The sequence below is a fragment of the Sturnus vulgaris genome, chromosome 10 (assembly GCF_052056855.1).
Source record: "Sturnus vulgaris isolate bStuVul1 chromosome 10, bStuVul1.hap1, whole genome shotgun sequence".
NCBI classification, from domain to species: Eukaryota; Metazoa; Chordata; class Aves; order Passeriformes; family Sturnidae; genus Sturnus; species Sturnus vulgaris.
In genome coordinates this window covers 18,120,537-18,133,758 of record NC_142252.1, presented here as the reverse complement: position 1 = coordinate 18,133,758, position 13,222 = coordinate 18,120,537, and the positions used below count along the sequence as shown (strand labels likewise).

The 13,222-nt window shown below is 49.6% G+C and overlaps 1 protein-coding gene and 2 long non-coding RNA genes across 3 annotated transcripts in view; all 3 read left to right on the top strand.

Annotated features, from left to right (window-relative positions):
- LOC148222691 (uncharacterized) overlaps nucleotides 1-13,222 on the top strand; it is a 236,737-nt gene that overhangs the window by 190,689 nt on the left and 32,826 nt on the right. The gene's annotated exons all lie outside the window — the stretch shown is intronic.
- On the top strand, nucleotides 711-1,794 carry LOC148222693 (uncharacterized). The gene is made up of 2 exons (XR_015805759.1): nucleotides 711-890; nucleotides 996-1,794. It is a non-coding gene; the product is annotated as an uncharacterized LOC148222693 (long non-coding RNA).
- SOX2 (SRY-box transcription factor 2) lies at nucleotides 8,702-11,259 on the top strand. Its single transcript, XM_088170967.1, is given in 3 exon segments — nucleotides 8,702-10,139; nucleotides 10,925-10,988; nucleotides 10,991-11,259. Coding segments are annotated over 3 exon segments (1,047 nt in total). The 5' UTR covers nucleotides 8,702-9,195; the 3' UTR covers nucleotides 11,030-11,259.

The window sequence follows — 13,222 nt, the reverse complement described above, 5'->3', positions numbered from 1 at the left end:
TAGCCGGTTACAATTTTATTTATGGCTAATATGGTAAAAGTCTAACATTCGATTTATGATTTTAGCGATTTGCTTTTTTGCACTCTTCTGCCCCTGCAGAGCAGGGCTGGACGGCAGGGCCGGCCGTGCAGGGGCAGGGTGAGGACAGCACGCCGCAAGCGATGGATGCGAGTCCCCAGCTAGCGTGGGGTTATCTTATTTTTAATTATTCCCATCAAACGGCAGTCAGGAAACATCGGGAGCGCTAGGGAAAGGGGAGATGGAGGGGCACGTGTCAGCTTTTAAGTGTCTCTGCGGAAGCGCGGGTCCTCATATTATTATTATTTTTAATTAAATTATTTTAGCACTCCACGGCTGGTTCTCTGGCTCCGAGACGATGTAATTTCACAACCGATATAACAGTTTCTTTCTGGGAAACATCAAAGGATGAAAGCTCTACATTTCCGTAGTTGGTTAAAATTGACGGGGGAAAAAAAAAAAAAAAAAAGGAGAAAGGAAAAAAAAAAAAAGAAAAAGGAATTTAGCCTTTAATCTCTTTTTATCCACGACGACTAAAGATCTGTACTCGACCCCGCTCGGCTCCGGGCTCCCCCCGGGCTCCCCCCGGGCTCCCCCCGCTCCCGCGGCCGCTCCGCGCGGGGGGCGGCGCCCCCTGTCGGCCGCGCGGGGGTGCCCGTGGGGATCCCGCGGGACGGGCGCGCCCGCGGGCGCAGCGGGAGCGGCAGCACCGGGCGGCGGGGAACCGGCACCTGGAACTGCCTCGGAGTCGCTGCAGGGGTTAAAGTGAGGGTGAGGTAGGGACAGGCAAGGTGAGCAGAGAGCCCAGCACAGCAACTACGGGCGGGGAAGCCACCTCCAGCTTGCGCCGTTTGCTCTCCGGAGATATGAATGTGAGCGAAAAATAAGTGAAGTGCCACCGACTTCTTTCTAAGCAGAGCTTTCCATGAGCCTGGGTCTTACAGAAACGCTGATATGTGATGTTCTCCCACACCTAGGCAGGGCAGGGGAGCTGCTACGGGACCGCACCGCCGCGGCGAGACATCCCCGGCAGACCAACTTCTTCACTGGCAGCCTTAGGCACAAAAAATCAGGATTAATTTTTCATCGTTCCCAACTTCGGTGTTCCAGTGCTGTCAGCAAATGCCAGCCTTTCAGATGCTCGTGCTTATGTTTTCCTCCCAACGTGTCTTAAATAAGTCAGTGTTGACAGGTGTTGCTTGTAAGCAGCGCTGAACAGTTCCTTTTCATTAAGGAAACATTTTCTCAAATGGCATATGTTTAAACCCAAAGCAATAAAGTCACCTCAATCGCCCCTCAAAAAAAAAAAAAAAAAAAAAAAAAAAAAAAAAAGGCAAAATAAACACCCCCTCTCCAGTTCCTGGAAAAGGAAGAAGCGTTATCTGAAGTGAATGCCTGGAGTGCGATTTTATTTCCTTACTGTGGAGATGAAAGATTTAAAAGAAACCTGGTGATATAAAACGATTAGCCAAAATATGTGACGTGCTGCATTGCCACCAACTTTTTAGATGAATTCTCTACTTATTTTATAGCATGAACGTAGCTCAGTGTAGTGCATTTAAAGGTGGTATTTGCTAGTTGCAGTAATACCCAGCACGGTTTATGCGACTTGCGTGCAAAGAGAAAGACTAATGGAAACCAAATTATTTCTGTTAAATTGGGGTTATTTTGTATCTCCTGTTGACAGCCTGGATGAAAGTCATAACGCCGCAGTTTTTCTATTAAATGAACCCCAGGGCTGTTGGTCTCACAATAAACTTTTCACTTTAGAAATTATATTCGGATAGGTTTTTATGAAATATTATTGTTTGTCGCGCTGAGCATACTTGCTCCATTTTTCAGTTTGATCTCCGCTCGAGATTCCCTAATAAGGCAATTCTGTAGTAAGAGCGCCCAAAATAAAGACATGTCATTTTCTATAAATAATAGCAAGAGCCCTGCACAGATTTCCTGCACAACGGAATTCCCAGATTTCCTTTACTGTTTCTTAAGTTAGCATGCGTTTGGTATATATAACTCTGAAATTAAGCAAAAAATATACATCTGTATGGATCTGTCAAGCCAGTTATAAACAGAGGTATTATATGTCAATTACCACAGGAAACGGAAAAAATACAGAGCGCTTGTACACAGGGTTTAACGTCAGGAGGCACTTTACAAAAATGTAGTGACTCCTGCCGAAAGGTGAATGATTAACCCGATTCCAGGAGAGGGGCTGTTAGTGCTCCTCTTAGAAACAGCACTTCTGAGGGGGCTGTTAAGGGGTCGTAAACTCCCCCCTCCCTAGGGCAGAAGTTGGCACATAAAATCAAGGGTCCCGAGTGATCAGTTTAACCAAAATGTGGTTTTCCTGGGCTCGGTTCGTAACTCAGTAGCCGGGTTTTATTCTGCGGACGTTACTCAAGGGAGCAAATGCTGTAAATCTGGGATCGGGTCCCAGGCTTGGCAGACAGCTGGCAGCAAGGGGGGGGTCAGCTCTGTGCTCAGCTGGCAGCAAGGGGGGGTAGCTCTGTGCTCGGTCTCGTTCATCTCCACTTGGTAAAAAAGTGCATTTTTAGTTTATTTATGTCTTTTGGAAGGAGTTGTTTGTGGACGCCGGCATTTCCTACATCTCTCTGTTGAGAGAGGTGGAAGGGGAGACTTGAAGGAACAAACCAGAAAAACAGTCTCAAAAGCAAATTTTTCTCTTCACCTTTTCTTGCTTCCCCCTCAGCCTGTCCCTGGTACCTGCTGCCCTGAGCACCCGCAGCATCGCCCCTTCTGTCCCAGCCCATGGGCACCCCCTGGGCCTTTCTCCTCACATTCACCCGCTCCCACCGGGAAGGCTCCCACAGGGACAGGCGGGTGTTTGGAGGAGCCCCGTTGTCCAGTGATTTCCATGGAAAAAGGGCTGTCACAGCCCGCCGACAGCACCCCACAGCCCAACCCAACGCAGTGCCTAAATCGCCGTGTGCCTAAAGCGCTTCTCCTGCCCCGCCTGCCTGCCGCACACACCTGCGGGGCCGCAGCCCATGAGGATGGCGGGGAGTCCCACGGGCTCCCTTCTGCTGCCTTGGAGGAGCCCGAGGTCCCCTCGCCACTCTCCGCTGCGCCCGGGCCTCCTTCGACAAACGCCTTTTCAGATCTTCGGGTGGAGGACAGGGGATAGACACATGGGAAGTGTTGTTGTTATTATTTATAGCACCATCTCTCTGCTCCGATTAAGCGCCGTCTAAATAGGAATTCACTGTATAGACAGCTAGTCTATAATTTGAATTAAAATCCTCCCAACGAGCCCGTCGCTGGAGAATTCTAAAATCACAAGCCTAAGTTGATACAATGAGCCCATGGTGTCAATAAACCATGGGCGAGATGGAGAGATTGTCACTCCAGACCATAACAGTTCTGAAAGTGTCATTACCGTCTGTCCTGTCAATGAGCTCCAAATTAAGGACTATGAGGAACAGCGAGATAAAAGTCACCGTCTTGGCTCCATTATGGGCGATCTTGTCAGTGATCTGAGAATCACTGGAAAGGGCTTTTTTCCTTTTTTTTTTTCCTTTTTTTTTTTTTTTTTTTTTTAAATGTACTTTTCAAACCATGCCTCGGGATGCCAGGGTTTGAGGTGCGCTGAGAGAAGCAACCTTGAAGCACCCCAGGCTGTGCCTCAGGCGTTCCCATTGAAACTGCCACAGCTTCTTTGGGAAACGGTGTGAATTCAATGGAAGAACCGGAATAATTCCATCAAAACTGTGCTGGGGCCAAAGAGGACTTCATTTGATTTGGGCGACACGTGTGATCCCATGAACAGACACTTTTTTAGACCATTATTTTCTTAAGTCAACACAAAGATGGTGAAGGGGAAAGAGGGAAATAAAATAGAAGCCTCAACTTTAGGAAAAGACAATACATTTGAGATAGCCCCTTCCAGGCATTAAGACTTTCAGAGAATGTCCCCAATCTCTCTCCTGCGAGCCTGAGAGAGTTAAGGGGACTTATTCAGGAATTGGAAACCTTCAATTCTGGATTTTTGTGCCTTTGTGGGTTTAAGCAAAGCAGTTAGCGTTCTTCAGGAGGGGTTTTGTGTTTAATATACATGAGTTCATTCAACTACAATGGGAAAAGAAAACTCATTTGTTCTTATAAAACTAGGAAGGAAAGATAACTTTAAATAGACTGCCAAAAAGGATCCCGCTCGAGGGGGTTGCCTTCCTGCTAAAGAGCCAACATTGAACTGTAATTTCATCCCGTTACGTTGTACAGTAATTCCTAAGTTTATCCTCGCCACTGATCTTGATTTTCTAATTTATTTTAAAGATCGCATAAGAAAAAGTACGGGCTTCACTTATACTTTCCTTTGGGAAAGAAAGCCCGGGAGTGTGATTTTAGATGCAGACCAAATATCGCGGACAGTTTGAGGAAGCTGTTGGCTATTTATGAAGAGTCATGGAAGCCTGTTTGGACAATCGGCTTCTCCTTTTATTGAGAAGCCTTTTGAAAGCGACTTCGAGAGGTGGTGTGCGCGATTCGGCTTTTCTGCTTGCTTATTGTGTACGCCAAACTCCCTCGAGGATCCGAGTTTTATTTTTTCTTTAAATTTCCCTTCTTGCAGCACTGGACAAAAGCAGAACTGCTTCTTTTTATTTTTTGTTTCTTTTTTTTTTTTTTTTTTCTTTTTTTCTTTTTTTTTTTTAACCTCTGGGCTATTTTGGTTTTTTGCCGCCCCAGCCCCGCAGCCCCGGCTCACGCGTGCGGTGGTGGCCGGGAGGCGAGGTGGCAGCGGGGCCGCTCGGAGGGCACAGCGGGGCCGCTCGGGGGGCACAGCGGGACCCCCGGCAGCCCCCGCTGCCCCCGGGCCCCGCGGCCCCGCTCGGGCCAGGGCCGTGCGCTGCCCGCCCGGCCGCACGTGTACTCGCCCCGCGCTTCCATTCGGGAGAGCAGGGATGAAAGGAGAGGCCGGGAGCAGCGCGGGGCTCCCTCGGCATTCCCCGGCTTTCAAGGGTCCTTAGAGCCCTTGAATGAAATTATTGGGCGAAATGGGGTCTGGCGGGACCGGCCGCGGCTCGCCACCTCCTTGGTTTGTACGTGTAATGCCACTTCTGAGAGCGACAATCGGGCTACTTGCTGGACAGGGAGGGACAAAAAGGAGATTAAACCGTTTTAAATAATAATAAAAAACATCCCAAACGCAAGCAGAGTGGATTACACTTGCCGCGGCGCCCCGGCTCCCCCCAGGTTCCCCGAAGAGCCTCCTTCGGGCCTCGCAGGCAGAGCGGCCCCAGCCTCACCCCAGCTCGGCCCCGCCGAACTTCCCAAGTTTCCGGGAGCCCTTGGAGAGCCCGGAGGGTGTCCCCGGCTCTCCGGCCGGAGCCGTGTCACATCTTTCTTTGGCTGAGAACCTCGTGCATTTGCTCCAGCTCGGGACTCTGCAGGAGCTGGGGAAGGCGGCTCGGCCAGAGGGGCTCCCCGGCCCCGGCCTCTCTCTGGGCCCGCACCCACTCCAAATGTGGTTTTTACTCCAGGGCATTTCAGACTCTGTCTCCCCAAGTTTTTCGCGGGATACTACTGCAAACTCACCATGTGATGACTGAAATTCCCCAGAGACTGGGGTATAGTTAGTTCATTAAAACTTCCCTGACTAACTTCGGCTCCCAAACACGGGGCTGCTACAGCATAAGAGGCGCAAGAGGAAATTTCTCTGTACGTTTTCGTCTTTGCCTATTTTTTTTAACGTAATGAAATTAAAACTTTTGGAGCTCACAGTTGACATTTTGCAGAAAATTGAGTTATCAAGGCAGTAATTATTTCACGGGGAGATAAAACTCTCATAGCCCTAACTGTCAAATAGGAACCTTTTCAGATTTTAATTACAAAATAAAATTAGTCTGCTCTTCCTCGGAAGGGTTTGTGAGTGGCTAAACAGAGCTTTCCCCAATACTGGTGGTCGTCAAACTCTGCTAATTAGCAATGCTGAGAAATTCCAGTTAACAAGGACATTCTCTAAGTCTCTGCAGGTTCCCTGCCGTTCGCCTTCATTTCCATAAGAAGATTAAGAGTGGAGGGGAACACACTCAAATGCAGATGCAGAAAAGAAGCGTTTTTAACAAGCATCATAATAGTAAGATGCTTGGCTAGTTCTCACCTAATTACTGCAAGTTAAACCTCTATTTGCAGCTAAGGACAAAAAATGGAGCTGCAATCTCCCATCTCCACAAGTCTGCTTAATAGTTTGCTTTAGATTGGTTACTAGTAGGTTCAAGGAAAAAAATAATATGAAAATGTGTATATTCTTTCCGATACAGTTAACACGATAGGTTGTATCCGTAGGGCTTTTAGAAAAATCGGCGAGTATTAGAACAATAAATACATGAAATCCAAGTAGTTAACATTCATTTTCTTTTAAAGACACTCATAACCTGGAAATAAGAGTGCGTGTGCCGCAGAGCCCATCACTGAGAACATTTGCAGACTATTTGTTTAATGTAAGCACTTTTCATTTCCATAAATTATACCAAAGGCAACGATTTTTTAAATCCACTCAGATTAAACCGTCCCTCTGCAGGCCTCCCTTCCCTGGCTGTATTCTTAGAGAGCTGTGGTGTTATTGTCATTAATATAGAAAATCAGGGACCATTTCATCTTTTTTTTTTTTTTTTTTTTTTCCCCTCCTCTGTAGCCAGCTTCCCGGTCTGCCTCTGCTTCCGCCCACCCGTGTGTATTCCCAACCATGCAAACCTCCATACCCAAAGGAAAGGCATAAAATGCCCCAAAAGAGCCATCGCCCTCACCTTATTTCCTGTATTGCACTATTATGTATATATGCCAATTTATTGCATCGATAATTAAAAGTGTTAATTAAAATAGAGCCGTAAATACTCCCGATAGCACAATTGTTAAGCATTTCCCATCCTTTATTCGTATGATAAATGCAATTAGGAGAGGACCAGGCCCCGAGAGGCTCTCAGTGAGCACAGGGCAGCCCACGATGGCCTGGTCCTGCGTGGAGCTCTGGGCCATGGACCCCACGCACCTCCCGCAGCTACAGCCAGAGCAAAAATAACCCCTTGCCTGCGCACCGCCAGCCCTCGCTCATCGCTGTAGCATGATAAGCAAGCACCCACACCGCCCACTCATCCCCTTTTTTAAAAAAAATCAAAATAATTATCCCTGAAATTATTTTTTAATAACTTTATCAACTGCAGACCAAAGGGAGAACAATAAGACAGTAAACAGCCGCCATGCCTGCAGGAGTGTCTGGACAATCAGAATCCCCTTATATCCCACATCTCATAATTTGCAGCTATTTTTCGACAGTTTAACCTATCACTTATCTTGGGGTTATATATACATTTTCGAATTAAACGCATTGGACCCGACAGGATTTATTTGCATAATCCACGCACAGGAAAAAAAAAAAAAAAAAAGGAAAAAAGATGCGTCCCTGTTCTCCGGCGGGTTTTTATTATTATTCTTTATTATTATTATTATTATTGTTGTTGTTGTTATTATTATTATTATTATTCCGCCGGGGTGTCATTTCCCGCTCCCTTCCCCCCGGCCCTCGCGCGGCTCCGGCGGCGCCTCCCGCCCGGGGCGCGGCCGGGCCGGCAGGGGGCGCCGCAGCGCCGCGGCTGAGGCCGTCGGGGCGCCCCGCGCTGCCCCGGCCCCCGCCCCGCGCCCCGGCCGCGCTCCGGCCCCTGCGGCTCCCCCGCCGCCCCGCACCCCCTCCGGCTCCACGCCGTGAGCGCCATCGCACCGAAAGGCGGAGCAACCCCGCCGAGGCAGGGGAGGCGCGGAGAGGCGCGGGGGAGCGCGGCCAGGGCGGCGAGAGGCTCCCCCCGCTCCCGCTCCGCGTCCTCTCTCCCCTCCTTCCTTTGTCGTCAAGTGCGGTTTAGCAACAAAGATCCCAACAAGAGAGTGGAAGTAAACTTAGCCGGGGCTTTGTGCAGCCCGTGTAGTGACAACAAGGGAAACAAAACTACGTATTTGTAGCACCCGGCCGTCCCCCCAGCGCCGCGCTGCGCCCACCCAGCGCCGCCCGCGGCCCGCAGTGGGCGCGGGGTGACGGTGCCGCCGGCCCAGCGGCGGACGGAGCGCGGCCCGGAGCCCTCCCCAGCATCTGCAGAGGGGTCCCGGCCCCGCTTTGTGTTCGGCGGGGATGGCATGTGAGCAACCCGTGTTTGCACTGGACATCCCCCTCCTCCGAGGCCGGGGGGAAGGGCTTGGCGCGCTGTGGCACGGCCTGCACGGAGCAGGGCCCGGGGGATGGCCGGGAGACGGGCACGGCCTCTGCCCGGGCGGTCGCTGCGGACTCCGCTGCTCTGCTCCACGGGGACTGCACGGCCTGGACGGGGCGAGCGAGGCACACGCAGGGCCCCGCGCAGCCGGGCGGCCCCTCTGTCCCAAGGGGCACGGGCACAGGGGTGGGGGAAGCCGTTCCCGCTCAGCTACCCCCATGGCTTCTCCTAGCCCCAAGCCAACATCAACTTAAAGAAAAAAAAAAAGAAAAAGAAAAAAAAAAAACCACCACGTAGCAACAATACTGTTTACCCACTTCCTCCAAAAGGCGTGTGTGACCTGTTGCTGGAAGGGGAGATACAAAGGCTCCCAGTGGCCGCCCGGGCCGCCCCCGGGCCCGCCTCCCCGCCGAGCCGTCCCGGCGCGCCCAGCCCCCGCCCCGTTTCATGCAAAACCAGGGGAAGAGACTTGTCCTTAGTGGCGGAGCCGCCGCGCGCTGATTGGCCGGAGCGAACGCATTTATTGCCTGACAAGCCCCCATCACATGGATGGTTGTCTATTAACTTGTTCAAAAAAGTATCAGGAGTTGTCAAGGCAGAGAGAGAGAGTGTGTGTGTTTGCAAAAGGGGGTAAAGTAGTTTGCTGGCTCTTTAAGACCGAGGTGGAGAGAGAGAGAGAGAGAGAGAGAGAGAGAGAGAGCGGCAGGCAGAGAAAAGGGAAAAAGGAGGAAGAAGTTTTTTAAAATCAAGACTCCGGCGGTAATAATAGCAGTTATTAGCATTATTAATCCATCAGCGAAGAGGAAGATCCTGATCTTGATCCAAGTGTGGTTTTGGGGAGTCCCCCTCCCCCCTTTCCTACCCCTCCCTAGGAAAAAAAAAAAAAAGTCCGGCTTGGGACTCCGCTGCGGCTGCTCCTCGTTTCTCTGCTCAAGGCTGGTTCCAGGCAAAAGTAGTTTGAATGTACAACATGATGGAAACCGAGCTGAAACCTCCCGCCCCCCAGCAAACTTCGGGGGGAGGCACAGGCAACTCCAACTCGGCCGCCAACAACCAGAAGAACAGCCCGGACCGGGTAAAGCGCCCGATGAACGCGTTCATGGTGTGGTCCCGCGGGCAGCGGCGGAAAATGGCCCAGGAGAACCCGAAGATGCACAACTCCGAGATCAGCAAGCGGCTCGGGGCGGAGTGGAAACTTTTATCCGAGGCGGAAAAGAGACCCTTCATTGACGAAGCCAAGCGGCTCAGAGCTCTGCACATGAAGGAGCACCCGGATTATAAATACCGACCCCGGAGGAAAACCAAGACCCTCATGAAGAAGGATAAGTACACGTTGCCGGGGGGCTTACTGGCACCGGGCACCAATACCATGACGACTGGGGTAGGGGTTGGGGCCACCTTGGGAGCTGGGGTGAACCAGAGGATGGACAGTTACGCGCACATGAACGGCTGGACCAACGGAGGCTATGGGATGATGCAAGAGCAGCTCGGCTACCCGCAGCACCCGGGCTTGAACGCGCACAACGCGGCGCAGATGCAGCCCATGCACCGCTACGACGTGAGCGCCCTGCAGTACAACTCCATGACCAGCTCGCAGACTTACATGAACGGATCGCCTACCTACAGCATGTCCTACTCCCAGCAAGGGACCCCGGGCATGGCCCTGGGCTCCATGGGCTCGGTGGTCAAGACGGAATCCAGCTCCAGTCCCCCCGTAGTCACTTCCTCGTCTCATTCAAGGGCTCCTTGCCAAGCTGGGGACCTTCGGGACATGATCAGCATGTATCTACCAGGTGCTGAAGTACCAGAACCAGCTGCCCCAAGCAGACTTCATATGTCCCAACACTACCAGAGTGCACCTGTTCCTGGCACAGCCATTAATGGCACACTCCCTCTATCACATATGTAAGACAAAGGGGCCGGGGGGGGTGGGAGGGGAGGGAAAGGAAAACTAAACAAAACAAACAACAAAAAAACTTTTATTAGAAATTCTGGACTTTTTTTTTTTTTTTTGGACTATTTTTGTACAGAGAAAACTCCGGGCGGGGGGCGGGGGTGGGGTTTGGGGAGGGGGGGGTCAGAAATTAAACCGACAAGGAACTTGTATAGATCTCGGAGGGGAAGCAACTACACAAAACTTTTAAAAAGTTCTAGTTAAAACGGTAGGAACTTTGCAGAAAGTTTGCAAAAGTCTTTACCAATAATATTTAGAGCTAGACTCAAAGAGCGAAGAAGAAGATGTTTTAATATTTGCAGGCAACTTTTGTACAGTATTTATCAAAAGACACATGGCAATCAGAATGTCCATTGATAATATAGAGAGAAGAAAAAAAAAACCAAGCTCGCGAATTTGCCAATTATTTTTAAAAAATAGTGTCTTCTTGGACCATTGTGGTTTTGGCAGCTGAATTTATAGCAGCTGCGAGAGGAGAGGAAATTATTTTACGGCATTTGGACATTTAAATTGTTTTAGAAATTGTACAAAAGATTAAAAAAAAAGTAGGATGAGTACTTGCGAACCATGGGCTTGGTTTGCTGGATAAGGGCAAACGTTTAGATTGTACTAAATTTTTTTCTTTTTTTTTTTCTTTTTTTTTTCTTTTTTTTTTTTTTACTTCTTGTTAAAAAGAAAAAATTGCCATGCAGGTTCACACGCCGTTTGTTAATTTATAATAACTTTTTGTTTCCAGACTTCATCCTGTTCAAAGAAAAGGAAAAAAAAAAAAAAAAAAAAAAAAAAGGAAAATTACCAACCTGAAATTACTGTGTTTGAAATATTTTCTTATGGTTTGTAATATTTCTGTAAATTTATTGTGATGATATTTTAAGTTCTTTTTTTTTTCTCCTCATTTTCCGTAGTTGTATTTTAAAGATTCGGCTCTGTATTATTTGAAATCAGTCTGCCGACAGTCCATGTATATATTTGAACTAATACCATCCTTATAACAGGTACATATTCAAGTTAAGTTTTTACTCCATTATGCACAGTTTGAGATAAATAAATTTTTGACATATGGACACTGAAGTTCCGCTTGAGTCTTGGATTTATTTTTGTAACGCAAGATGTTTTTTAAATAATTCATGCAGTAGAAGGTATCATCGTAGCCAACCGAATATGATAAATAATGCAATAATATATAACTATATATATATATATATAAAACATATGAATATTTTTATAGGTATGCATATATATAGAGAAAGTACGGTAGCTTTAATGGAGTAACTGCGTGTGCCTCCTTCGGGGGGAATGCGGAGTGAGAGGCTGGTTCCCAGTTCCCTCCCTTCCCTCCCGAGGACGCGGGGTGCGCCGGGGTCCGGGGGTTCTGTCGCCGCTGCCTTTGGCCACTTGTTGCCCCCGCAGGGGCCGAGCCGGGGCTGGCGGCAGCGGCGGGCGGGCCGCGGGCACTGCCGCGGCCTCCCGGCCTCCACAGGCGGATAATGCACTTCTGTCTTTTCCCGACCGTGCCTCCTTCCGCTGGGCAGGCGGGAGGGGAGCCGGCTTCCCACGGCCGGGAACCCGAGCGCGCCCGGCCTGGCCGGGCTCAGCCCTCCCCGCTCCCTTTGTCCGCCACTTCCCAAACTTTCCTCTCCTGGCTCCTGGGCCGCGCAGGAGGAGGTGAGAGGTGGGGGCTGGGGTAGGGTTGGCCGGGCAGAGGTGAGAAACAACAAAAACCGAACAAACAAACAAAAACATTCGAATGCCAGAGACTTTCACGTTTTATCACAGCTCTTTCTTGAATCCTATTTCTTAAATTGCCAGCGCGGTGTAGCCCCGTTTGGGACACTCTCTGCAGCCGGTCACAGCCCCAAAGAGAAGCGGTGGCGCCCGCCATATAGAAGGAGAGATCCACCGTCCGTGCCAGGTAGAGTTTTACTTTGTACAGTCGTAGCCGCAGTTGCCGAGGACGGGGCTCCGCGCCGCTCCGCGCTGCTGCGCGCTGGCGGCCCCGGCCGATGCCAGGCCCCGGGCAGGGCAGGGGGCAATGGCAGCAGAGCTGGGCAGTCGCTGCGGCAGCCCCAGAGGTTCTATGGTGCTGCTAACCCGGCTGTGGTTTCCCTTAGGAAACGCGCGAAAGGGAGATGTAAATAATAATAATAATAATTAAGAAGAAAAAGGTACGAAATTTGAAGTACTGTGATTGCAAACTGGTCGTGTCTTCTGCTAATGGCATGTGGTACGTGGCAAGGAAAGTATGTGATGTTAGGCTTAGACAAGGCACAAAGTGGGCACTCCGGCACGAGGCAAGCGTTGCTGAGCTTTTCTCTCCAGTATTTCTTGTCAGCCACTGGATTTCGCTTTCGGTCGGGGAGGAAGAAGGCCGGGTAAAATGCACACACGCGCACACACACATACACACACACAATTACCTGGCTGGTTGTGGCTTTTATTTAGTATTGCTATTTCCTAGTCTCAGTTCTGGCCTCCATCCTTGAAACCTGGTGTCCAGATGAACACTAACATTGCCAGACTAGGAGACGTGGAGATTTGCTCACTGCCTGGTTTTGTAGTTTAGCTCCCTTTGTCCCTTTTATTTCTGCACCGTCGGAATACTTGGGCAGGACAACAATTTTTACAGACTCTCAACCTTTTCTGTGTCTTTAACGCTAATGCAACGAGTAAAACATTCTTTTTCAGAGCTGTGAGCGTTTGCAATGCATTTGGGGATTATTCACGTGGTAACGAGCCCACATCCCCGCTCCTGCTCGCCTCGCTGAGAAAAGAGAACCAGGAATAAAAGCCCAATCGATATCACGATTCCATTTTTAAAAGCGAATCTTAGCCAATTAACAGCAATAAAACCTGGCCCCTTTTTGAAGTGCTAACTAAAATATTCGAGGGGGGTATTTGGAAATGTTGGTCCTTTTACAATTCGCATAGAGAAGGCGAGCTAATACCCCTAAACAAAAGGCACTAAGCCACATATTCAGGCTTAGTGAATTCAGCAACTTTTTATATGGGCAATTTGTTTAAGCTTAGATTTCGG